General features: G+C 52.8%; 1 protein-coding gene across 2 annotated transcripts in view; it reads right to left on the bottom strand.

Moving 5' to 3' along the window:
• Positions 1–6,734, bottom strand: part of fnbp4 (formin binding protein 4) — a 59,147-nt gene extending 52,413 nt beyond the window's left edge. For both annotated transcript variants that reach the window (XM_038807315.1, XM_038807316.1), the window contains exon 1: positions 6,456–6,734. In XM_038807315.1, the coding sequence (XP_038663243.1) occupies positions 6,456–6,558 (103 nt within the window). In that variant the 5' untranslated portion in view covers positions 6,559–6,734. The remainder of the gene's footprint in view (positions 1–6,455) is intronic.
• Positions 6,735–27,293: the final 20,559 nt, after the last annotated feature.

Raw genomic sequence — 27,293 nt, 5'->3', positions numbered from 1 at the left:
GACGTAAAGATCAAAGCCAAAGGCTCAGCAATCTCATCCCTAGCTTCCCAGAGAATCCTAGGATAAATCCCATCCGGCCCAGGGGACGTATCTATTTTCACACTTTCCAGAATCGCTAACACCTCCTCCTTATGAACCTCAAGCCCTTCTAGTCCAGTAGCCTGTATCTCAGCAATAACTCTTGCCCTGCGGTTTATACCTATCCCTTTCCATCGCTAAAGTAAACGTAATCGAATTGTGGTCACTATCACCAAAATGCTCACCTACCTCCAAATCTAACACCTGTCCTGGTTCATTACCCAGTACCAAATCCAATACGGCCTCGCCTCTTGTTGGTCTATCTACATACTGCATCAGGAAACCCTCCTGCACACATTGGACAAAAACGGATCCATCTAAAGTACTCGAACTATAGTGTTTCCAGTCAATATTTGGAAAGTTAAAGTCCTCCATAACAACTACCCTGTTATTTTCGCTTCTATCCAGAATCATCTTTGCAATCCTTTCCTCTACATCTCTGGAACTTTTCGGAGGCCTAGAGAAAAGCCCTAACAGGGTGACCTCTCCTTTCCTGTTTCTTAACTCAGCCCATACTACCTCAGTATTCGGGTCCTCATCAAATGTCCTCTCAGCCACCGTAATACTGTCCTTGACTAACAATGCCACCCCTCCCCCTCTCTTACCACCTTCCCTGAGCTTACTGAAATATCTAAACCCCGGCACCTGCAACAACCATTCCTCGCCCTGCTCTATCCATGTCTCCGAAATGGCCACAACATCGAAGTCCCAGGTACTAACCCATGCCGCAAGCTCACCCACCTTATTCCGGATGCTCCTGGCATTGAAGTAGACGCACTTTAGACCACCTTCCTTCCTGCCGGTACACTCCTGCAACTTTGAAACCTTACTCATGACCTCACTACTCTCAGCATCTTGTGTACTGGAGCTACAATTCAGGTTCCCAATCCCCTGCTGAACTAGTTTAAACCCTCCCGAAGAGCATTAGCAAACCTCCCCCCGAGGCTATTAGTACCCCTCTGGTCCAGGTGTAGACCATCCCGTTTGTAGAGGTCCCACCTACCCCAGAATGAGCCCCAATTGTCCAGGAATCTGAAACCCTCCCTCCTGCACCATCCCTGCAGCCACGTGTTCAACTGCTCTCTCTCCCTATTCCTCGACTCGCTAGCACGTGGCACAGGTAACCCAGAGATAATAACTCTGTTTGTTCTTTTCCTATGAATATCGATCAGATCACCCCTTGACCTTCTAAATTCCAGAAACCCTGGTTGCATTTGTTCCAATCACATTGCTGCCAGCCATTCCAAGTGGGCTTTCTTTATATTCAGTTGTTCTTTTCTCGTTTGTGAGGGCGTATGCTCATCCTCGGTATTTTCTCTGCCCTCAAACTGTGAGCAAGTCTGAAATGGTTTCATAGAAATTGAATATTGCTCATCCCTAGTTGCCCTTCACAAACTGGTGAACTGCCTTCTTGAACCGCTGCAGTCCTTGAGGTGTAGGTATACTCACTGTGCTGTTAGGGAGGGAGTTCCAGGATGTTGACCCAGCGACAGTGAAGGAATGGCGATATATTTCAAAGTCATGATGGTGAGTGACTTGGAGGGGTACCTCCAGGTGGTGGGGTTCCAAGGGTCTGCTGCTCTTGTCTAAGGAACCTTGGTGAGTTACTGCAGCACATCTTGTAGATGGTACACACCGCTGCCACTGTTTGTTGGTGGTGGAGGATTTGAATGATTGTGGAAGGGGTGCCAATAAAGTGGGCTGCTTTGTCCTGGATGGTGTCGAGCTTCTGGAGTGTTGATGGAGCTGCACTCAGCCAGGCAAGTGGAAAGTATTCCATTACACTCTTGACTTATGCCTTGTAGATGGTGGGCAGCCTTTGGCTGGGGGGTGATGGTCAGGATATGAGTTACTCGCCGTAGTATTCCTAGCCTTTGACCTGACCTAGTAGCCACAGTATTAATGTGACTAGTCCAGTTCAGTTTCTGGTCAATGGTAACCCCCCAGAATGTTGATAGTGGGAGATGCAGCAATGGTAATGCCATTGAATTTCATGGGGGGATGGTTCAACCCTCTCTTGTGGGAGATGGTCATCACCTGGCATTTGTATGGCGTGAATGTAACTTGCCACTTGTGAGCCCATGCCTGGACATTGTCCAGGTCTTGCAGCATTTGGACATGGACTGCTTCATTATTTGAGGAGTTGCGAATGGTGCTCAACATTTGTGCAGTCATCCTCACTTCTCACCTTATGATGGAAGGGAGGTTATTGATGAAGCAGATGAAGATGGTTGGGCCCAGGACATTACTGAGGAATTCCTGCAGTGATGACCTGGAGCTGATTGACCTCCAACCATCACTGTCTTCCTTTGAGCCAGGTATGACTCCAACCAGCAGAGTTTCTCTTGATTCCCATTGACTCGAGTTTAGCTGGGGCTTCTTGCTGCCATACTCGGTCAAATGCTGCCTTAATGTCAAGGGCAGTCACTCTTCCCTCACCTCTGGCATTCAGCTCTTTTGCCCATGTTTGAACTAAGGCTGTAATGAGGTCAGGAGCTGAGTGACCCTGGTGGAACCCAAACTGAACGCCCGTGAGTAGGGTATTGCTGAGTAAGTGCCACTTGATAGCACTGTTGACAACTCCTTCCATAATTTTCCTGATGATGGAGAGTAGTGATAGGGTGGTAATTGACTGGGTTGGATCTGTCCTGTTTCTTGTGTACAGGACACACCTGGGCAATTTTACACATTGCCGGGTAGATGCCAGTGAAGGTAGAGTCGGGTGGGGGTGGGGGGGTGCCTTTAAATTATTCAAGCAATTTCCCCACATCAGTGAAAGGATTGAAGGCATCTGGTAAACAGATGAAGGCTTTAAAGTATCCATACTTGAGGTAGAAAAGGTTTGCTTATTTTAATATATGTCAGTCATCCTCACAATGTGAGAAGAAGTCAGCCTGGAAGGCTGAATGAATAAATGCATGCGGCTTCTAGCAAGCATCAGTGAGCCACATTACAAGCTTGGTTGATTTTAAGTTCATACACAGGAAGCCATTCTCTACAAACAAAAAGAATATGTTCAAGCCTTGCATCATTTTTGAATTGCCAAAGAGCTTGGACAACTTATAGTTCCCCGTTACTTCCTTCTCGGCAGTGCCTGTTCCAATCAGAGTCCACTGTTAAACACCCTTTTCTCCTGTCGTGTAAATTGTTGCGATTGTTTGAAATTTGGCACTCTTGCATTTGTCCTGACGGGAAGGACAAAAACATTTTTCACCATGTCTCCCATTCGAGCAACAGACAATGACTTTAGTCTTCCCAATCTTGAATTGTGACAAATCAGACAATGAAGAGATTGTGAGAAATGGTGATGAGGTTAAAGAGCTGGAAAGTACGTGTGGAGCCTGAGTTGCTTCCTGTGATACCGCTGAGGGGCAGCAGGTATATGAGAAATAGAAGGGGGTGCACGGATAGACCCTTGAGGAAATGAGCAATAATGGCACAGGAGCAGAAAAGAATCACATTGCAAGTGATTGCCTGACGACAAATAGATAGATGAGAACAAAGCCAGGCAATGTAGACCCACTCAGCTAGGTGACGGAGGAACTGGATGGAGGAGAAAGCTGTAGTCACCCGTGTTAAAGGCTGCTGACAAATCAAGAATAGTAGTTGCATAGGATGCCGCATTATTTCAGCTTTGTTACTGGATTACGTGTATATGATTAAACTTACATACCAACATAGGAATTAGGAGTCAGCCATTTGGCCCCTCAAGCCTGCTCCACCATTTGATAAGATCATAGCTGATCTGATTAATGCCACAATATTAATTTCCTGCCTGTCTCCCAATAATTTTTGACTGCATCAATCAAGAATCTATCTACCGCTATCTTAAAAATATTCAATGGTTCTGCCTCCACGTTCGATGAGGAGAATTCGAAAGATTCACAACCCTCAGAAAAATTCTCAACTGTCTTAAATGGAAGGCCCCTTATATCTCATCCCTTCAAACAAGGGGAAACATGCTTTCAACATGAAGTCCCCTCACGGTCTTATATGTTTCAACAAGAGCACTTCTCTTCTAAACTTCAGTGGATAATGACCCAACTTTTCTTCTTCAAAACATAACCCCCTCATCACCAGCAAGGGCAGCACTGTGGCTTCACAGCGCCAGGGTCCCAGTTGCGATTCCCTGCTGGGTCACTGTCTGTGCGGAGTCTGTACGTTCTCCCCGTGTCTGCGTGGGTTTCCTCCGGGTGCTCCCGTTTCCTCCCACAGTCCAAAGGCGTGCAGGTTAGGTGGATTGGCCATGATAAATTACCTTGAGTGTCCAAAAAGGATAGGAGGGGTTATTGGGTTAGGGTGGAAGTGAGGGCTTAAGTGGGCCGGTGCAGACTCGATTGGCTGAATGGCCTCCTTCTGCACTACATGTTCTAATCTGATGAACCTATGTGAACTGCTTTGAAAGCATTTATATCAGCTTGCAATTCAGGAGACCAAAACTGTACATGGTACGCTCAAATGAGGTCTCACAAATGCCCTAAACGTCAAAGAAAATCCAATGTCTCAGAAGTGTTTGATGGACAGCATAGAGGAAGCATTATTCTGTACACAACTCCGTGCTGTACCGGTCATGGGAATGTTTGATCGAGACAGTGTAGAGGGAGCTTTACTCTGTATCTAACCCCATGCTGTATCTATTCTGGTAGTGTTGAAATGAAAATCGCTTATTGTCACGAGTAGGCTTCAATGAAGTTACTGTGAAAAGCCCCTAGTCGCCACATTCCGGCACCTGTCCGGGGAGGCTGGTACGGGAATCGAACCGTGCTGCTGGCCTGCTTTATAAGCCAGCGATTTAGCCTTGTGAGCTAAACCAGCCCCTTTTTTGGCAGGGGCAGTGTAAAGGGAGCATTACTCGGTATCTAATCCCCTGTTGTACCTGTCCTGGGAGTGTTGGATGGGACAGTGAGCAGGCAGATTTAGTCTGTATCTAACCCCGTGCTGTACCTGTCCTGGGAGTGCTTGATGGGGACAGTGTAGAGGGAGCTTTACTCTGTATCTAACCCTGTGCTGTACCTGTCCTGGGAGCGTTTGATGGGGACAGTGTAGAGGGAGCTTTACTCTGTATCTAACCCTGTGCTGTACCTGTCCTGGGAGTGTTTGATGGGGACAGTGTAGAGGGAGCTTTACTCTGTATCTAACCCCATGCTGTACCTGTCCTGGGAGTGTATGATGGGGACAGTGTAGAGGGAGCTTTACTCTATCTAACTCTATGCTGCAACAGTCCTGGGAGTGTTTGATGGGGACAGTGCAGAGGGAGCTTTACTCTGTATCTAACCCTGTGCTGTACCTGTCCTGGGAGTGTTTGATGGGGACAGTGTAGAGGGAGCTCTATTCGGTATCCCACCTATCATGAGTGTGCTTCCAGATGGGGACAGTGCAGAGGGAGAATGCTCTGTATGTCATCCCATGCTGTATCTGTCCTGGGAGTGTTTGATGGGTCAGCATAGACAGAGTTTCGCTCTACATCTATCTATAGGTGACAGAATTTTGGTGGCTTTCTGGGGAAGGGTAATTGACGATTATCTAGATTGAGGTTTGTTAATTGTTTCTTTCACAGGTTTTGGAACTGAGGCTGGTTTGAGGTGTCCCCCTGTCCCCCAGGAATGGCAGGGACCGGCCATCCGGGGCAGAGTGGCAGGGGCAGAGTGGCAGGGACCGCCCCCCCCACCCACCCCAGACAGAGACCGACCCCCCAGGACAGAGTGGCAGGGAGTGGCAGGGAGCGGCACCCCCCCCCCCCCCCCCGTCCGGGTAGGGTGGCAGGGACCGTCCCCCCAGACCAGAGTGACAGGGACCGCCCGCCCGGGACAGAGTGGCGGAAGTGGCAGGGACCTGCCCCCCCCAGGCAAAGTGGCAGGGACCAGCACCCCCTGGGTCAGAGTGGCAGGGACCAGCCCCACCCCAGGCTGGGTGGCAGGGACCGGCACCCCCGGGTCAGAGTGGCAGGGACCACCCCCCCCCGGGTCAGAGTGGCAGGGACCGGCCTCCCCAGGTCAGAGTGGCAGGGACCGGCACCCCCAGGTCAGAGTGGCAGGGCCAGCCCCCCCGGGTCAGAGTGGCAGGGACCGGCCCCCCGTGTCAGACTGGCAGGGACCAGCCCCCCCGGGTCAGACTGGCAGGGACCGGCCCCCCCGGGTCAGACTGGCAGGGACCGGCCCCCCCGGGTCAGACTGGCAGGGACCGGCACCCCCCGGGTCAGACTGGCAGGGACCGGCACCCCCCGGGTCAGACTGGCAGGGACCGGCCCCCCCGGGTCAGAGTGGCAGGGACCGGCCCCCCCGGGTCAGAGTGGCAGGGACCGGCCCCCCCCGGGTCAGAGTGGCTTGGACCGGCACCCCGGTTCAGAGTTGTGCGCCGGACCGGCTGCTCCAACTCACCCTCTGAGCCCGAGCCGCGTTCCTCCTTCTTGTGGCCCGGCTCCAGCTGCAGGATGGGCCGCCGCCGGCTTTGTGGCAGGTTGACCCGCGTCTTCTTCCCCATCGTTACCCGCTTCCAGGTCGCAGCTAAGCCGCTTGTGCAGGGCGGAAAAGGCCGCTCCTCGCTTGGGCCTGTCTCTCGATGGCGCCCTCCTCGCTCCGCTCCAGGCCTGCCTGCCTCTCTCTGACTTGGGCCTGCGTCTCCCTCCGGGACGAACCGGAGCACTGCGTGCTGACGTCACCACGTTAATGCATTTAAATAGGTGTGACGTCAGAGCGCCTGCCCGTCACTGGGCCAGGCCCGTGTGCAGCGGGGTTGGAAGCCCCGTTTCCATGCTGGATTTCACCCCGGAAACCCGGCCCGGCCCCTCACCCCGGGTCCCTCACCCCGGAGATCCACCCCCGCACACCGGGCCCCTCACCCCGGAGACCCGGCCCCTCGACCCGGGCCTCTCACCCCGGAGACCCACCCCCTCACACCGGGCCCCTCAGACCGGAGACCCGGCCCCTCACCCCGGAGACCCGGCCCCTCACCCCGGAGACCCGGCCCCTCACCCCGGAGACCCGGCCCCCCACCCCGGAGACCCGGCCCCCCACCCCGGAGACCCGGCCCCCCACCCCGGAGACCCGGCCCCCCACCCCGGAGACCCGGCCCCTCACCCCGGAGACCCGGCCCCTCACCCCGGAGACCCGGCCCCCCACCCCGGAGACCCGGCCCCCCACCCCGGAGACCCGGCCCCCCACCCCGGAGACCCGGCCCCCCACCCCGGAGACCCGGCCCCTCACCCCGGAGACCCGGCCCCTCACCCCGGGGACCCGGCCCCTCTCACCGGGGACCCGGCCCCTCACCCCGGAGATCCGGCCTCACCCCGGAGACCCGGCCCCTCACACCGGAGACCCGGCCCCTCACCCCGGGCCCCTCTCGCCGGAGACCCGACCCCTCACACCGGAGACCCGACCCCTCACACCGGAGACCGGCCCGGCACCTCACCCTGGGCCCCTCACCTCACCCTGGGCCCCTCACCTCACCCTGGGCCCCTCATCCCGGAGACCCGGCCCCTCACACTGAGACCCGGCCCCTCACACTGAGACCCGGCCCCTCACACTGGAGTCCCGGCCCCTCACCCCGGAGACCCGGCCCCCCACCCCGGAGACCCGGCCGCTCACCCTGGAGACCCGGCCGCTCACCCCGGAGACCCGGCCGCTCGCCCCGGAGACCCGGCCGCTCGCCCCGGAGACCCGGCCGCTCGCCCCGGAGACCCGGCCCCTCGCCCCGGAGACCCGGCCCCTCACCCCGGAGACCCGGCCCCATACACCGGGCCCCTCATACCGGAGTCCTGGCCCCTCACACTGGAGACCCGGCCCCTCACCCCGGAGTCCCGGCCCCTCACTCCGGAGTCCCGGCCCCTTACCCCGGAGACCCGGCCCCTCACCCCGGAGACCCGGCCCCTCACCCCGGAGACCCGGCCCCTCGCCCCGGAGACCCGGCCCCTCGCCCCGGAGACCCGGCCCCCTCGCCCCGGAGACCCGGCCCCCTCGCCCCGGAGACCCGGCCCCCTCGCCCCGGAGACCCGGCCCCCTCGCCCCGGAGACACGGGCCCCTCACGCCGAAGACCCACCCCCTCACACCGGGCCCCTCAGACCGGAGACCCGGCCCCGCACACCGGGCCCCTCACCCCGGAGACCCGGCCCCTCACCCCGGAGACCCGGCCCCTCACCCCGGAGACCCGGCCCCTCACCCCGGAGACCCGGCCCCATACACCGGGCCCCTCATACCGGAGACCCGGCCCCTCACCCCGGAGTCCCGGCCCCTCACCCCGGAGTCCCGGCCCCTCACCCCGGAGTCCCGGCCCCTCACCCCGGAGTCCCGGGCCCTCACCCCGGAGTCCCGGGCCCTCACCCCGGAGTCCCGGCCCCTCACCCCGGTGTCCCGGCCCCTCACCCCGTAGACCCGGCCCCTCACACCGGAGACCCGGCCCCTCACACCGGAGACCCGGCCCCTCACACCGGAGACCCGGCCCCTCACACCGGAGACCCGGCCCCTCACACCGGAGACCCGGCCCCTCACACCGGAGACCCGGCCCCTCACACCGGAGACCCGGCCCCTCACACCGGAGACCCGGCCCCTCACACCGGTATCGGGCCCCTCACACCGGGGAGCAGGCCACTCACACCGGAGTCCGGGCCCCTCTCACCGGAGACCCGGCCCCTCACCCCGGAGACCCAGCCCCACACACTGGGCCCCTCGTACTGGAGGCCCGGCCCGTCACACCGGATACCCGGCCCCTCACACCGGGCCCCTCACACCGGAGTCCCTCACCCTGGAGACCTGGCCCCTCACACAGGAGACTCGGGCCCTCACCCTGATGTGTTATCTGTGTTGGTCTAACATCGACTGAAACTAGATGCAGTAAAACGAGAAACAGGCTTCCGACACAGGAGATGGTCCAACACTGTTTTATTGAACCTGTTGATTGCTGTACATAATCTGCTGTGGCTTGACACTCTATTAACCTAACTAATAACCTCCTACTGGCTTGACCAGACGAGCTCTCTATCACATGGTGATGATGTTCATTGGCCTGTGCACTGCGACTATCTCCCGAGCCATGTCCTGCGAGAGAGGGAGAGTCTTTACACCCTGTGGGCTTTATAGTGGTGGTGTCCTGTCTGGTGATTGGTTGTCCTGTGTCATGTGTGTTTCATTGGTTATCTTGTGTGTCAATCACTGCCTGTCTGCATCTCATGATATACATGAGCGGATATTATGACATCTCCCCCTTTTAAAATATATTTTGGAACGTGGCTATATATGCATGCATAACTCTGTACAAGTGGGGAATGAATGAACATATGTACGTGGGAAGGTGTCTATCGTGCAGATACAGAGCAAACTGAACAAAATTTACATGATTTAAGTCTATAGATTCAGTCTTTGTGGTGGGCGCCGCAGAGGTGGAGGGGGGACGCCGGCACCTGGGCAGGCGGGATGGCTGCCATTGCGGTGGCCTTGTGGACAGGTGGGATCGCTGTCAGATCGGTGGCCTCGTGGTGCAAGACGTCCAGAGAAGGCATGATGACTTGGAGAAGTGCGGTCGGGTGATGGGCAGGGAACATTACGCAGCGCCCTCCTGTTGCGCCGTAAAATGGAGCCATCAGCCATTTGGACAACGAAAGACCTGGGAGCAGCCTGTCAGGCGACAACAGCTGGGGCTGACCAACCTCCCTCAGGCAGCTGAACGCGAACAACATCATCTGGAGCCAGCGCAGGCAGATTCGTGGCATGAGCATTATACGTGATCTTTTGCTGGTCCCTGGATCGCTGCACCTTCTGCAGCACCGTGAGGTGGTCAAGGTCTGGAACATGGATGGCTGGAACAGTCGTCCTCAGGTTGCGGTTCATGAGCAACTGCGCCGGAGACAAACCGGTCGACAGCAGGGTTGCCCTGTTTGCCAATAGCGCCAGGTTGAAATCCGAGGCTGAATCTGCAGCCTTGCACAGCAACCGTTGACAATATGGACCCCTTTCTCGGCCTTCCTGTTTGATTGCGGGTAATGGGGACTGGATGTGATGTGACTAAAGTGGTAGGATCGTGCAAAGTCGGACCATTCTTGGCTGTAGAAACATGGACCGTTGTCACTCATTACCGTGAGTGGTATCCTATGCCTGGCAAACATCTCTTTGCAGGCTTTGATGATGGACTTGGACGTGAGGTCCGACAGTTTCACCACTTCTGGGTAGCTGGAGAAGCAGTCGACCAGGACCACATAATCACGCCCATTGGTGCGAAAGAGGTCTATCCCCACCTTGGACCACGGACAGGTCATGATCTCGTGCTGTTGCAGCGTTTCCTTGGGTTGAGCTGGTTGAAACATCTGGCATGTTGTGCAGTTGAGGACTGTGTTGGCAATGTCCTGGCTGATGCTAGGCCAGTAAACTGCCTGTCGAGCTCCGCGTCGACATTTCTAGACCCCCAGTTGACCCTCGTGGATCTGTGTGAGCACCATGTTTTGCATGCTTTGGGGAATGACGATTCTATCTAGTTTAAGAAGGATCCCCTCAACAACCGTCAGCTCGTCCTTAACTTTGAAGAATTGGGGGCACTGCCCATTTTGCCAGCCATGGGCGAGGTGCTTCATCAGGTGCTGCAGTAGGGGATCTTTGGCAGTTTTTTTGTGTATTTGGACAACTCATTCATCAGTGGCTGGGAGGTTGCTGGCACATAGCTGCACCTGTGCTTCAATGTGGCGAATTAAGTCACCCTGTTCACACGGCGTGGTGACGGATTGGGATAGGGCAGGGGTGGGCAAACTTTTCCGTGCAAGGGCCACATTCAGAAATTCACAATTCACAAAGGGCTGCATAGTATATTAAGTAAAATAATTACTTCACCCGGTTATGATTCTGGGCGCCTCATATAGAACATAGAACAGTACAGCACAGAACAGGCCCTTTGGCCCTCGACGTTGTGCCGAGCAATGATCACCCTACTCAAGTCAACGTATCCACCCTATACCAGTAAGTAACCCAACAGCCCCCCCCCATTAACCTTAAAAAAAAAATTTTTTTTAATTAAAAAAAAATTATTATTATTTTTTTTTAATGACTTGGTGGGCCGCAGAAATACCTTTGGCGGGCCGCATGCGGCCCGCGGGCCGTAGTTTGCCCACCCCTGGGATAGGGCATCCGCGACTATCAGCTCCTTACCCGGTGTGTAGACGAGTTTGAAGTCATATCGGCGGAGCTGAAGAAGAATTCGCTGCAGCCAAGGTGTCATGTCATTTAAATCCTTCTGGATTATGTGGACTAAAGGCCTGTGGTCTGTTTCCACTGTGAACTATGGCAGGCCGTATACGTTGTCATGAAACTTGACTATTCCTATCAGGAGACCCAAGCACTCCTTTTTGATCTGGGCATACTGTTGTTCGGTCGGAGTCATGGCCCTGGAGGCGAATGCCACTGGAGCCCAGGACGGGGAGTCGTCTCGCTGGAGGAGCAATGCCGTCCTGGCTTGCGTCTGTGGCTATCTTGGTTGGGTTAAAGAATGCCAGTACTGGGGCTGTGTGAGCTTCGCCTTCAGCTCAAGCCACTCTGCTTGATGTGCGGTAAGCCACTGGAACACTGTCGACTTTTTTACGAGATGCCGGAGGGCTGTGGTGTGGGATGCCATGTTGGGAATGAATTTCCCAAGAAAATTCACCATCCCGAGGAAACGGAGGACCGCCTTTTTGTCCTCTGGGGTCTTCATGGCATTAATTGCCAGCACCGTGTCAGTGTGAGGTTGCACACCGTGCTGTGAAATGTGGTCACCCAGAAACTTGATAGCGGACGTACCAAATGAGCATTTGGCCCTGTTGAGCTGGAGGCCGTTTTCATGTATCCTCTGGAAAACTTGTTTGAGGAGAGCAATGTGATCCTTGGGCGTCGTGGACCAGATGATCACGTCGTCCACATAGACTCGCACCCCCTCGATGCCCTCCATCATTTGTTCCATTATGCGATGAAATACTTCGGAAGCTGATATGATACCAAATGGCATGCGGTTGTAGCAATACCTGCCAAACGGAGTGTTAAACGTGCACAGCTTCCGACTGGACTCGTCCAGCTGTATCTGCCAGAACCCACGGGAGGCGTCCAGCTTGGTAAAGAATTTGGCAAGAGCCATCTCCCAGGTTAACTCTTCACGCTTTGGGATCGGGTAGTGCACGTTCATGATGTTGCGATTCAGGTCTTTGGGATCAATGCAAATGCGGAGTGCACCAGAGGGCTTCTTGACGCAGACCATGGAGCTGACCCAGTCTGTTGGTTCCGTGACCTTTGAGATGGTACCCTGGTCTTGGAGCTCTCGTAGCTGCGTTTTCAGATGATCCTTGAGAGGGGCCGGCACCCGGCGCGGTGCATGGATGACTGGCATGGCATTTGGTTTGAGCAATATCTTGTAACAATATGGGAGCGTGCCCGTTCCATCAAAACGTTGTGGTATTGCGTGAGAATGTCGTCTATCTCAGCCTGGAGATTTACATTGGGCGAGGCAGTCGCCGGTGTCGAGGACATGGCATAGACGCACTGGACCAGATTTAGGCGTTTGCATGCGCGAGCACCAAGCAGGATGCCTTGTCAGGCCGGACGATCTCGAATCGTAACGTCACTTTGATTGCCTTGTGAGATACACCTAGCTGACACGATCCACTGGCAGCTATGGCATTGCCATTGTAGTCAAGGAGTTGGCAGGCTGGTGGAAGAATGCTAGGTTGGTCTTGGATGCTGTCAAGGTCCGACTGTGATGAGGTTTGCAGATGTGCCAGTGTCCAATTTAAATCGGATGCGAGACTTGTTAACCGTGACGACAGCACACCACTCGTCGTCAGGATCCACAGTGAGGATTGAAAGGCGGTTTGCAGGCATGGAGAGGTCAGCTCGCACGTGGTGATTATGCCCACCTGGTACGGAGACTCGAGGCAGTCAGCATCGGGGTCCGTTGGGCTGTCGGGATCCGAATCCTGCATGCCTTGTTGTATGCAGCGGACACGCCTGCGCTGCAGCTGGGATCGCTGGCTGGTGGTCTGTGGAGCGGACCTGCATAAGGCCGCATAATACCCAGGCTTTCCACACTGTGGACATCGCCTTCCTTTGGCTGGACATTGCTGCTTTAAATGGGCGGAACCACAAATTGGACAAGTCATGACGCTGACGTCAGCGCGTTCCGTGCGCCATCGTGCATGAGCAGTGCGGTCGGCCGACGTTCGCACATGTGCATCGGGGTCTTCGGCCTCGTCATCCACCCAGTCGTGGTGCGCATGCGTAGGGACCTGGGAAAAGTGCGCGAAACGGCCATTTTCCTCGATGCTCAGGCCTTGCATTTTTGTGATGGCCTGCACCCTTTCTGCCTCGTGGGAGACTAGTTTTGCATTTTCTGCCGCCCTGATGCGGGAGTAATGATTCCTGGCATGCTTATTGACAACGCACGCTTTGATGGCGACGGAGAGGATTTTGATTTTGAGGAGCTGCTCCCGCAGGGAGTCAGACTGGACCCCGAAAAGGATCTGATCCCGTATCAATGAATCAGCCGTAGAGTCATAATTACATGACTGCGCTAGGATGCGGAGATGGGTCAAGAAGGACTGAAAAGGTTCATCCTTACCCTGAAGCCTCTGTTGGAAGATGTACCGTTCAAAGCTCTCATTCACCTCAATGTCGCAGTGGTTGTCGAATTTCAGCAGAACCATCTTGGACTTCGTCTTGTCTTTGCCATCGGCAAACGTGAGCGAGCGAGAATGTGGATGGCGTGGTCTCCCTCAGTCGACAGGAACAGCGCGATCTTTCGGGCATCTGATGCTGCCTCGAGGTCGGAGGCCTCGATATACAGGAGGAACTTCTGTTTGAAGACTTTCCAGTTGGCGCTGAGGTTACCGGAGATCCGGAGTTGCGGAGGAGGTTGGATCTTTTCCATACCGCTGGATGGCTGCGTGCTGGTCGTTGCAGATTCACTCGAGGTAGGTTTGTTAGAGTTAAAAGCTCTCTGGTACCATGATGTGTTATCTGTATTGGTCTAACATCGACTGAAACTGGATGCAGTAAAACGAGAAACAGGCTTCTGACACAGGAGATGGTCCAACACTGTTTTATTGAACCTGTTGATTGCTGTACATAATCTGCTGTGGCTTGACACTCTATTAACCTAACTGATTAGCTCTCAGACTAGCTCTCTATCACATGGTGATGATGTTCATTGGCCTGTGCACTGCGACTATCTCCCGAGCCGTGTCCTGTGAGAGAGGGAGAGCCTTAATGCCCTGTGGGCTTTGTAGTGGTGGTGTCCTGTCTGGCGATTCGTTGTTCTGTGTCATGTGCCCCTCACCCCGAGGACCCGGCCGCTCACGCCAGAGACCCGGCCGCTCACGCACGATACCTGGCCCCTCACTCCGGAGACCCGGACTCTCACTCCGGAGACCCGCCCCATCACCCCGGAGACCCGACCCCTCACCCGGGAGATCCGGGCCCTGGCCCGGCTCCTCACCCCGGAGACCTGGCCCCTCACCCCGGAGAACCGGCCCCTCACGCCGGAGACTCGGCCCCTCACCCCGGAGACCGGGCCCCTCACCCCGGAGACACGGCCCCTCACCCCGGAGACCCGGCCCCTCACACTGGAGACCCGGCCCCTCACCCCGGTGACCCGGCCCCTCACCCCGGTGACCCGGCCCCTCACCCCGGTGACCCGGCCCCTCACCCCGGAGACCCGGCCCCTCACCCCGGAGACCCGGCCCCTCACCCAGGAGACCCGGCCCCTCACTCACAACTAATCACCAAAACTTCAATCAATATAGTCAGATAGCAGAACGTGGGTCTATTAAAGACAGGTGGGGAGAGATAAGAAAGTAATAATCCATCTGTTCAATTTATTCACAGGATCCATTTCCCCAATGAACCATGTGGGTGAAATATCTCTGAATGAAAACACAAACATTTGAATATGTTAAAATTAACTGCTGGGACAAATGGAATTGAAAATGGATAAATCTCCAGGATCGACGAGCCTTCACCACAGGGTGTTAAACCGCTGTAGTTGAAGGGGGTGACTTATGGTTTTTCGATCCCAGAGTTGAGAGCGTGAATCTGGGTGCAGACAGCATTGTTTTAGCTTGGGGACTTTCCTGCAGTTCGTCCTGGTTGGTAAAAATTCAATCACGCCTAATTTGTAACTTGTAGATTGTGGGCAGGGTTATGGGGAGTCAGGAGGTGAAGTGCTCACTGCAGTATTGGCAGCCTCTGATCTATTCTTGTACCACAGTATTATTGTGGCTGGTTGAGTTGAGTTTCTCGTCAATGGTGGATTTCCAGCATATTGCTGGGGTGGGAATGCCATTGAGTTTCCAAGGAGTGATGGTCATTCTCTCTCTTGTTGAAAATGGTCACAGCCTGATACTTGCATCAGAAGAATGGTACTTGTTATTCATCCTCCCATAACTAGATGTTGCCCAGGTCTTGCTGCATGGTCCCTCATTATCTGAGGAGTTGTGAATGATACAGCTCTGCTGGGGTTGAATCTGATCTGTTTGTTGTGGGTAAGCTTAGCACTCTATCACATGCACTTTCCACTATTTAACATGTACTGAGCTTTGCCTGCTTGCCATCTCATTTTCAGGCACATTTGGTGCTGCTCTTGGCACACTGAAACACCAAGGGCAAACAATGTTAGTGGCCGTCGTATGTAGACCCCCAAACTGCAGTTGTGATGTTGGTTATGGCAATAAACAGGAAATTAGAGATCCATGTGATAAAGAAATATCTGTAATTATGGGTGAGTTCAATCTGCATATAGATTGGGCAAGTCAAATTATCCACAATACCGTAGAGGAGGAATTCCTAAAGTGTATATGGGATGGTTTCCTGGACCAATATGTTGAGCCAACTAGAGCACAAGCCACCCTAGACTGGGTACTGTGTAATGAGAATGGAATCATTGGCAATCTAGTTGTGCATCCTTGGGGATAACCATAATATTATAGCATTTTTCATCAAGGTGGAGAGTGAAGTAGTTGATTCTGAGACTACGGTCCTGAATATTAGCAAAGGAGACACGATGAAATGAAGTGTGAGTTGGCCTTGATCAATCGGGGAACATTACTTAAAGGGATGACAGTGGGTAGACAATTTAAACATTTAAGGAGCGCATGGTGGAACTGCAACAATTGTTTATTCATGTCTGGCACAAAAGTAAAACGGGAAAGTTGGTCAAACCATGGTTTACAAGGGAAATTAGAGATAGTATTTGATCCAAGGAAGATGCATACTAATTGGCCAAGAAAAACAACGGGTCTGAGGATTAGCAACAGTTTATAATTCAGTAAAGAAGGACCAAAGGATTGATTAAAAAGGAAAACGTAGAGTACGAGAGTAAGCTTGCTGTAAACTGACTGTAAAAGATGATATAGGTATGTGAAGAGAAAAAGATTGGTGAAGAAAAATGTAGGTCCCTTACAGTCAGAAACAGGGGAATGTATAATAGGGGACAAAGAAATGGCTGAGGAGCTAAACACAGACTAAACACAGCTCTGTCTTCACAAATTACACAATTCAGATACCAGAAATGTTGGGGCATGCATGGTTTAGTGGGAGGGAGGAACTGAAGCAGATCAATATCAGCAGAGAAATGATGTTGGCGAAATTGATGGAATTGAAGGCGAACAAATCCCCAGTGCCTGATAATCTACATTCCAGAATACTTATGGAAGGGGCTCTAGAAATAGTAGATACAATTGTGGTCATCTTCCAGGTTTCTATACACTCTGGAACAGTTCCTGCAGATTGGAGAGTAGCTAATGTAACTCCACTATTTAAAAAGGGAGGTAAGGAGAAAACGGAATTATAGACCCAGTAAGCTTGACATCAGTAGTGGGGAAAATTCTAGAATTCATTAATAAAGATTTTATATCAGAGCACTTAGAAAACAGTGGCAGGATTGGACAGAGTCAGCATGGATTTATGAAGGGGAAATCATGCTCGACAAATCTCATGGTATTCTTCGAGGTTGTAACGAGTAGAGTTGACAAAGGGGAGCCAGTAGATGTGGTATTTTTGGACTTTGAGAAGACTTTTGACAAAGACCTGCATAAGAGATTAGCATGTAAAATTAAAGTGCGTGGGATTCGGGGTAGTGTATTCGGGTGGATAGAAAACTGGTTGGCAGACAGGAGACAGTAGAAATTAATGTTTTATTTTCAAATTGGCAGGCAGTGATCAGTGGGGGTCTGCAGGATTGGTGCTAGGACCCCAGCTATTCACAATATATATTAATTTTGATGAAAGAACAAAAAGTGATATCCAAATTTGCAGATGACACCAAGTTGGATGGGAGGGTGAGCTTTGAGGAGGATGTAGAGATCCTTCACGGTGATTTAGACACGTTGAGTGAGTGGGCAAATTAATGGCATATACTGTCTAATTTGGAGAAATGTGAGGTTATCCACTTTGGTAGCAAAAACGAGATGGCCGACTATTATCTGAATGACGATAAATTAGAAGAGGGGAATGTGCAACGAAACCTGGGTGTCCTTGTACACGATTCGCTGAGGTACGCATGCAGGTACAGCAGATGTTAAAGAAGACAATTGGTATGTTGGCCTTCATTGTGAGAGCATTCGAGTACAGAAGCAGGAGTGTCTTGCTGCAATTATACAGAACAAAGAACTAAGTACAGCACAGGAACAGGCCCTTCGGCCCACCAAGCCTATGCCGACCATGCTGCCCGTCTCAACCAAAATCTTCTACACTTCTCGGGTCCGTATCCCTCTATTCACATCCTTTTCATGTATTTCAAGATGCCCTTTAAATGTCACTATCGTCCCTGCTTCCACCACCTCCTCCGGCAGCGAGTTCCAGGCACCCACTACCCGCTGTGTAAAACACTTAGCTCGTACATCTCTAAACCTTGCCCCTTGCACCTTAAACCTATGTCCCCTTTACCCTGGGAAAAAGTCTCTGACTATCCACTCTGTCTATGCCCCTCATAATTTTATAGACCTCTATCAGGTCGCCCCTCAACCTCCTTCATTCCAGTGAGAACAAACCAAGTTTATTCAACCTCTCCTCATAGCTAATTCCCTCCATACCAGGCAACATCCTGGTAAATTTCTTCTGCACCCTCTCTAAAGCCTCCATATCCTTATGGTAGTGTGGCGACCAGAATTGAACACCATACTCAAAGTTTGGCCTAACTAAGGTTCTATACAGCTGCAACATGACTTGCCAATTTTTATACTCAATGCCTGGCCAATGAAGGCAAGCATGCCGTATGCCTTCTTGACTACCTTCTCCACCTGTGTTGCCCCTTTCAGTGACTTGTGGACCTGGACACCTAGATCTCTGACTGTCAATACTCTTGAGGGTTCTACCATTCACTGTATAATCCTTACCTGTATTAGACCTACCAAAATGCATTACCTCACATTTGTCCGGATTAAACTCCATCTGCCATCTCGCCGCCCAAGTCTCCAAACGATCTAAATCCTGCTGGATCCTCTGACAGTCCTCATCGCTATCTGCAATTCCACAAACCTTTGTGTCGTCCGCAAATTTACTAATCAGACCAGTTACATTTTCCTCCAAATCATTTATTTATTTAAAAAAAATAATAATTTTTACTGAGATTTTCCAAAACATATCAAAATCAGAAACTATCAACAAGAAAACAGTATTAACAACAACCAAAAGAAAAACACACTAACCCCCAAACCAAACCTCCCTCCCCCCCCCCCCCCCCCCAGTAATTACAAAAAGATGAAATAGATAAACACCCGGCATATTCAATAAACACATATACACATTTCTCCCTTCCCCCGAAACAAACACCCCCCCCTTCCCCCCCCCCCCCCCCCCCCCCCCCGGATTGCTGCTGCTGCCGGCCTATTTTCCTACTGTTCTGCCAGGAAGTCCAGGAAAGGCTGCCACAGCCTAAAGAACCCCTGCACTGATCCCCTCAGGGCAAATTTCACCCTCTCCAATTTGATGAACCCCGCCATGTCATTGATCCAGGCCTTCACGCTTGGGGGCCTCGCATCCTTCCATTGAAGCAAGATCCTCAGCCAGGCTACTAGGGACGCAAAGGCCAGAACACCGGCCTCTTTCGCCTCCTGCACTCCCGGCTCCGCTGCAACCCCAAACATTGCGAGTCCCCAGCCTGGCTTGATCCTGGATCCTACCACCCTCGACACCGTTCTTGCTACCCCCTTCCAAAACTCCCCCAGCGCTGGGCATGCCCATAACATATGGGCGTGGTTTGCTGGGCTCCCCGAAAAACCTACTCATCCTCGTCCCGGTCATGTGTGCCCTATGTAGCACCTTGAACTGTATGAGGCTAAGCCTCGCACAGGAAGAGGAGGAATTCACTCTTTCCAGGGTATCCGCCCACGTCCCCTCCTCAATCTCCTCACCCAGCTCCTCTTCCCATTTACCCTTCAGCTCCTCCACCTCCCTTTCTTGTGCCAGCCAAGAAACCCGCCATTGATGCTCCCTGGTACAAACCGGTGGTTCCTCCGTATCGGGGACTCCATCGAGCCCCCCACCTCCCCCCTATGCCGTCTCCATTGCCCCCAAATTTTGAGGGTAGCAGCCACCACTGGGCTCGCGGTATACCTCGTTGGAGGGAGCGGCAACGGTGCCGTTACCAGCGCCTCCAGGCTCGTGTCCACGCTGGACGCCATCTCCATCCTCCTCCATGCTGCCCCTTCCCCGTCCATTACCCACTTACGCACCATCGCTGCGTTGGCAGCCCAATAGTACCCACAGAGGTTGGGTAACGCCAGCCCCCCCCTATCCCTACCCCGTTCCAGGAACACTCTTCTCACCCTCGGAGTCCCATGCACCCACACAAATCCCGTAATACGCCTGTTGACCCTCCTAAAGAAGGCCTTCGGGATAAGGGTGGGGAGGCACTGGAACAGAAACAAAAACCTTGGGAGCACCGTCATCTTGACGGACTGCACCCTACCCACCAGCGACAGCGGCAACATGTCCCATCTTTTAAACTCCTCCTCCATTTGCTCCACCAGCCTAGTGAGGTTAAGCTTGTGAAGGGCCCCCCAGCTCCTAGCCACCTGGACTCCCAGGTACCGAAAGCTCCTCCCCGCCCTTTTCAGCAGGAGCCTATCAATCCCCGCCTCTTGATCCCCCGGGTGCACGACGAACAGCTCACTCTTACCCAGGTTGAGCTTGTACCCAGAAAAGCCCCCAAATTCCCTAAGGATCTGCATCACCTCCGGCATTCCCCTCACTGGGTCCGCCACATAAAGCAACAAGTCATCTGCATATAATGACACTCGGTGCTCCTCCCCACCCCGCACCAGACCCCTCCAATTCCTCGACTCCCTCAACGCCATGGCCAGGGGCTCAATTCTCCATATCATTTATATATACTACGAATAGCAAAGGTCCCAGCACTGATCCCTGCGAAACACCACTAGTCACGGCCCTCCAATTAGAAAAGCACCCTTCCATTGCTACTCTGCCTTCTATGACCTAGCCAGTTCTGTATTCACCTTGCCAGCTCACCTCTGATCCCGTGTGACTTCACCTTTTGTATCAGTCTGCCATGAGGGACTTTGTCAAAGTCCATATTGACAACATCCACTGCCCTACCTGCATTGTAAGAAGTCTTACAACACCAGGTTAAAGTCCAACAGGTTTGTTTCAAACACGAGCTTTCGGAGCACGGCTCCTTCTTCAGGTGAATGAAGAAGGAGCCGTGCTCCGAAAGCTCGTGTTTGAAACAAACCTGTTGGACTTTAACCTGGTGTTGTAAGACTTCTTACTGTGCTCACCCCAGTCCAACGCCGGCATCTCCACATCATGGCTACCTGCATTAATCATCTTTGTGACCTCTTCGAAAAACTCTTATCAAGTTAGTGAGACACGACCTCCCCTTCACAAAAGCATGCTGCCTTTCGTTAATACGTCCACTTGCTTCCAAATGGGAATACATCCTGTGGTAGGCTATATTAGGGGTATCGTGGTACCCAGGTGGAATGTACTTTATACTGTTGTATGAGTGGTAGAACCTGCCTGCTGGTTCTGCCCAGCAGGCGGAGCATAAGAGTCTGTGTTTCACCCACAGCAGTCATTCTGTACTGGAGCTGCTGGGGTAACTACTTGTTCATTAAAGCCTTCAATTGGACTACAATCTCGTTTCAGTTATGATTGCTCGTGCATCAATTTAGTGAACAAAACTGAAGAATGGCTGCTCTCCGCATCAAGCCAGAGTGTCTACAAATCAACCCCCACATGGCAAATGCAGCAGCAACTTTGAAACATTGGCTGGCATGTTTCACCGAGTACATCAGGATGGCCCGACTACCCCCACGGAGGAACAGTAAATGCAAGTCCTCCACTCAAGGGTGAGCCCAGAAATCTACACGCTTATCAAAGACGCGGATGGTTTCGAGGACGCACTACGTCCACACTGTGAATAAGGTATACACTCGGATTCTTTTAGCTACCAGACGGCAGATCCCAGGGGAATCACTGGACGATTTTTACCGCGCATTGTTAGTATTAGGTAGAAACTGTAACTGTCCACAAGTCTCAGCCAATGACCACACCGAACTCTTAATACGGGATGCTTTTGTTGCGGGCAAGCTGTCCACTAAAATCCGCCAGCGACTGCTGAAAAACGATACGCTAGGGCTTAAAGAGGCATGGAAACTTGCACATTCCCTAAATGTAGCCTCCCACAACGCCCAGGCATACGTTCCCGACCGCCCAGTACCCGTATGGACAGGGTGGACCCCACCCGCGGCCGATTCCAAAGCACCCCTAAATTCCCCACAAGCGTGTGCAGTGCGACAGCCAGGAAACCCCGGGGAGCCGTGACTAGTGGTGTTTCGCAGGGATCAGTGCTGGGACCTTTGCTGTTCGTAGTATATATAAATGATATGGAGAATTGAGCCCCTGGCCATGGCGTTGAGGGAGTCGAGGAATTGGAGGGGTCTGGTGCAGGGTGGGGAGGAGCACCGAGTGTCATTATATGCAGATGACTTGTTGCTTGTTCCCTGTTTGCAAACCTTAACCCCGATTGCAAACCTTAACCCCGATTGCAAACCCTTCGCCACCAGGAGCAGACGGTACAGTGCCCAGGACCGGACTTTCATTAGGTCGGAAGTCCAACGGTTACTAAAGGAAGGCATTATCGAGGCCAGCAACAGCCCCTGGAGAGCTCAAGTGGTGGTTGTAAAGACCGGGGAGAAGCATAGGATGGTCATAGACTACAGTCAGACCATCAACAGGTATACGCAGCTTGACGCGTACCCTCTCCCTCGCATATCTGAAATAGTCATCCAGATAGCGCAATACAAGGGTTTCTCCACAGTAGACCTTAAATCAGCCTATCACCAGCTCCCCATTCACCCGGACGACCGCAAGTACACTGCATTCTAAGGGTACCCTTTGGTGTCACAAATGGGGTCTCGGTCTTCCAACAATAGATGGACCGAATGGTTGACCGGTATGGTCTGCGGGCAACGTTCCCGCACCTCGACGATGTCACCATCTGCAGCCACGACCAGCAGGACAATGACACCAACCTCTGCAAATTACTCCATACTGCAAAAATCATTAACGTAACCTATAACAAGGACAAATGCGTGTTTAGCACTGATCGCCTAGCTATCCTCGGCTACGTAGTGCATGATGGAGTCATAGGCCCAGATCCCGAACGCATGCACCCCCTCATGGAGTTTCCCCTCCCCCAAGGCCCTGAAACGTTGCCTAGGCTTCTTCTCTTATTACGCCCAGTGGCTCCCCAATTATGTGGACAAGGCCCGCCCACTAATCCAGTCCACGGTTTTTCCCCTATTGGCAGAGGCCCGCCAGGCTTTCAGTCGCATCAAAGCAGACATCGCCAGGCGTCAATGCACGCAATCAATGAGTCCCTCCCCTTCAAGGTTGAGAGCGACACATCAGACGTAGCTCTGGCTGCCATCCTCAATCAGGCGGGCAGACCCGTGGCCTTCTTTTCACACATCCTCCACGCCTCAGAAATCCGCCATTCTTCCGTCGAGAAGGAGGCCCAAGCCATCGTCGAAGCTGTGCGGCATTGGAGGCATTACCTGGCCGGCAGGAGATTCACTCCCCTCACTGACCAACGGTCGGTAGCCTTCATGTTTGACAATGCACAGCGGGGCAAAATTAAGAATGATAAGATCTTATGGTGGAGGATCGCGCTCTCCACCTATAATTACGAGATCTTGTATCGTCCCGGGAAGCTCTACGAGCCTCCTGATGCCCTGTCCCGCGGCACTTGTGCCAGTGTACAAGTAGACCGACTCTGGACCCTCCACGACAACCTCTGCCACCTGGGGGTCACCCGGTTCTTCCACTTTGTTAAAATGCTCAATCTGCCCTACTCCATCGAGGAGGTCAGGGCCGTAACCAGAAACTGCCAAATCTGCGCGGAGTGAAAGCCGCACTTCTACAGGCCAGATGTGTGCCACGACCACTGGCTGTTCACCCTCCCTCTCCAGAATGTCCTGTACCCGCTCGGAGACACCCTTGCACCAGGGAGGCAACATACAATCCTGGGGTCTCGTTTGCAGCCACAGAAACGCCTGTCTATTTCCCTTACAATTGAATCCCCTGTAACTATTTCACTGTCACACTGATCACCCCTCCCCTCTGCAGCAGAATCAACCATGGTGCCACAAGTTTGGCTGTTGCTGTTTTCCCCTGCGAGGCCATTCCTCTCAACAGTATCCAAAGCGGTATATCTGTTCTGCAGGGGAATGGCCACAGGTGATTCCTGCACTACCCGCCTCGCTCTCTTGCTCTGTCTGGTGGTCACCCATTCCCTTCCTGTCTGCGGAGCCTGAGCCTGCTGTGTGACCACCTCTCTCTACGTGCTATCCACGATGTTCTCTGACTTGTGGATGCTCCACAGTGTCTCCAGCCGCTGCTCCAGCTCTGAAACTCGAGCGTCCAGGAGCTGTAACTGGAGACACTTCCTGCACACATGCTGACCCTGGGGACTGGAACTGTCCCCAGCCTGCCACATGGAGAAAGATGAGCAGACCACACCTTGGAGCTGTCCTGCCATGAATCTTTCCTTTAAATTAAACCTTTAAAATTAAACTTCAGATGTTCTTGTGTCAGATTAAATCCAATCCCCGTGTACTATTTAATTACCTTTACTCCTGAGTATTTATTAAGGAAGGGGTGGGTTGGGCAGGTTTTTCACTCTGGGTTTGATTTGAAATTGAGGGGTGTGGCTTTTTTTGTGACCAAAAAAATGGGATTTGTGAGTGCGACGGAGGTGAGGGATCCAGGCGGGTGATATGTGATTGTGAGTGGGGTATTGGAAGGGGCACCAGTAGTGTTGGTAAATGTGCATGCCCCAAATTGGGATGATGTGGACTTTATGAGGGGGTTGCTGGAAGCAATTCCGGATTTGGCCACGTGCCAGTTGATCATGGGAGGAGATTTTAACTGTGTCCTGGAGCCGAGGGTGGATAGATCGAGCTCCAGGTCAATGGGTATGGTATGAATGGCAAGGGAGCTGGAGGAGTTTATGGAGAGGATGTGTATGGTGGATCCATGACGCTTTCAGAACCCAGGGGGAAGGGAGTATTCCTTTTCACATGTCTATAAGGTGTATTCAAGGATTGATCACTTTGTAGTGAGTCGGGAGATTTTGGTTGGGGTGGAGGGGGCAGAGTATGCGGGGATAGTTATCTCGGATCATGCACCCCACTGGCTGGATATTCGGTTCAGCATGGGACAAGAGCAGAGGCCGGGGTAGAGGTTTGACTCGGGGTTGTTGGCGGATGGAGGTTTTTGTGATAAGGTACAGTTAGCCATTAGGGATTATGTGGAGTTCAATCAGAATGGGGAGGTGTCGGCGGGCATTTTTTGGTAAGCGCTGAAGGCGGTGGTTGGGGGAGAAATTATCTAATTTACGGTTCGGGCGAATAAGGAAAGGAGGGCGGAACATGACCGTCTAGTGAGCGAGATAGTGGAGGTGGACAGGGAATATTCAAGGGTTCCCACTGCGGAGGGATTGGCGAGGAGGAAACAGTTGCAGGGGCAGTTTGACAGGCTGACAACGGGGAGGGCGGTGGGGCAACTGCGTAGGGCAAGAGGGGTGCAATACGGGTATGGGGAGAAGGCGAGCCGCATGCTGGCGCACCAGCTGCGGAGGCAGGCTGCTTCCAGGGAAATATTGAAGATCTGAACTGGGGCTGGGGATGTGGTGTCAGAGCCAGGGAAGATAAATGAGGCATTTAGAGAGTATTACCAGGGACTTTAGAGGCAGACCCAGGAGGAGAGGAGGGGGACATGGGGTGGTTTCTGGACTAGCTGGAATTTCCCCAGGTGGAGGAAGCAATGAGGCAGGCATTGGAGTATGAAGTCAGGGAAGGCCCCTGGGCCGAATGGGTACCCGGCAGAATTTTAATAAAGCATTTGCCGCGGACCTGGCACCACATCTGTTGGGGGCGTTTAATGAAGCACTGGAAAAGGAAGAGTTGCCAGAGACGATGAATCATACAAATCCCACAAAAAAGGGAAGGATCCGGTGAAATGTGGGTCGTATAGACCCATATCACTATTGAACATGGATGTGAAAGTATTGGCTAAGTTGTTGGCGGGGAGGATGGAGGATTGTGTCCCGGGGGTGGTTGCAGAAGATCAAACAGGCTTTGTGAAGGGCAGGCAGCTCGCGAGGAATATATGACGGCTGTTGAATGTGGTGATGAATCCGTCGAGAGTTCTGTTACCGGAGGTGATGATGTCCATGGACGCTGAGAAAGCATTTGATCGGGTCGAGTGGCGGTACTTGTTCGAAGTTTTGGGAAGGTTTGGGTTTGGGCTGCGATTTGTGGCGTGGGTGCGGTTGCTGTATGTGGCGCCAAGAGCGAGGGTGAGGACGAATGATATGAGCTCACGAAGTTTTGACTTACACAGGGGTACGAGGCAGGGTATTGTCGCTGCTGTTTGCACTGGCCATAGAGTCATTGGCGATGGCTCTCACGGGGTTGGCAGAGTGGCAGGGGACAGAGGGAGCATCGGGTGTCGCTCTATGCCTATTACCTCTTGCTGTATGTTTCGGATCCGTTGGAGAGTATGGGAAGGATTATGGCCTGTTGGGGAAGTTTGGAGGGTTCTCGGGATACAAGCTGAATGTAGGGAATAGCGAGGTATTCCCGGTGAATGAACTGGCATAGCGGGCTAATTTAGGGGGGATGCCATTTACGGTAGCGGGGGATGGGTTTAGGTATTTGGGGATTCGGGTAGCGAGGGAATGGACGGGGCTCCATAAGTGGAAATTAACGAAGCTGGTGGAGGAGGCCAGGGAGGATCTTAGGAGGTGGGATACACTGCACTTAACATTGGCGGGGAGGGTCCAAGTGGTGAGAATGAATATTCTGCCGAGGTTCTTGTTATCTTTCAGGCTCTCCCGATCTTTATACCAAATTCCTTTTTTTTCGGAATAAGTGGACACAATCATCTCTGACTTTGTATGAGCGGGGAAGGTGCCGAGGGTGGGGAGGACCCTGCTACAGGGCAGAGGCAGCAGGGGGGGGGGGGGGGGGGGGGCGGGGGGGGGGGGGGGGGGCGGGGTGGCTTTGCCAAACTTGTTTCATTTTAATTGGGCAACGAATGTGGACAAGGTGCGGCTTTGATTTGATTTGATTTATATTGTCACATGTATTTGTATACAGTGATAAGTATGGTTTCTTGCATGCTGTACAAACAATGCATACCGTACATAAGGAAGGAAGGAGAGACTGCAGAATATGTTACAGTTATAGCAAGATGTAGAGAAAAGATCAACTTAATACGAGGTAGGTCCATTCAAAAGTTGATGGCAGTAGGGAAGAAGCTGTCTTGAGTCGGTTGGTACGTGACCTAAACTTTGGTATCTTTTTCCTGACGGAAGAAGGTGGAAGAGAGTATGTCCGGGGTGCGTGGGGTCCTTAACTATGCTGGCTGCCTTTCTGAAGCAGCGGAAATTATAGATAGAGTCAATGAATGGGGAGGCTGATTTGCATGATGGACTGGGCTACATTCACAACCTTTTGTAGTTTCCTGTGGTCTTGGGTAGAGCAGGCTCCATACCAAGCTGTGATACAGCCAGAAAGAATGCTTTCTATGGTGCATCTGTAGAAGTTGGTGAGGGTCGTAGCTGACATGCCAAATTTCCGCAGTCTTCTGAGAAAGTAGAGTCGTTGGTGGGCTTTCTTAACTATAGTGTCGGCATGGGAGGACCAAGACAGGCTGTTGTTGATCTGTACACCTAAAAACTTGAAGCTCTC

Source organism: Scyliorhinus canicula, chromosome 9 (genome assembly GCF_902713615.1).
Source record: "Scyliorhinus canicula chromosome 9, sScyCan1.1, whole genome shotgun sequence".
Taxonomy (NCBI): domain Eukaryota; kingdom Metazoa; phylum Chordata; class Chondrichthyes; order Carcharhiniformes; family Scyliorhinidae; genus Scyliorhinus; species Scyliorhinus canicula.
This window is presented reverse-complemented; position numbering and strand designations above follow the sequence as displayed.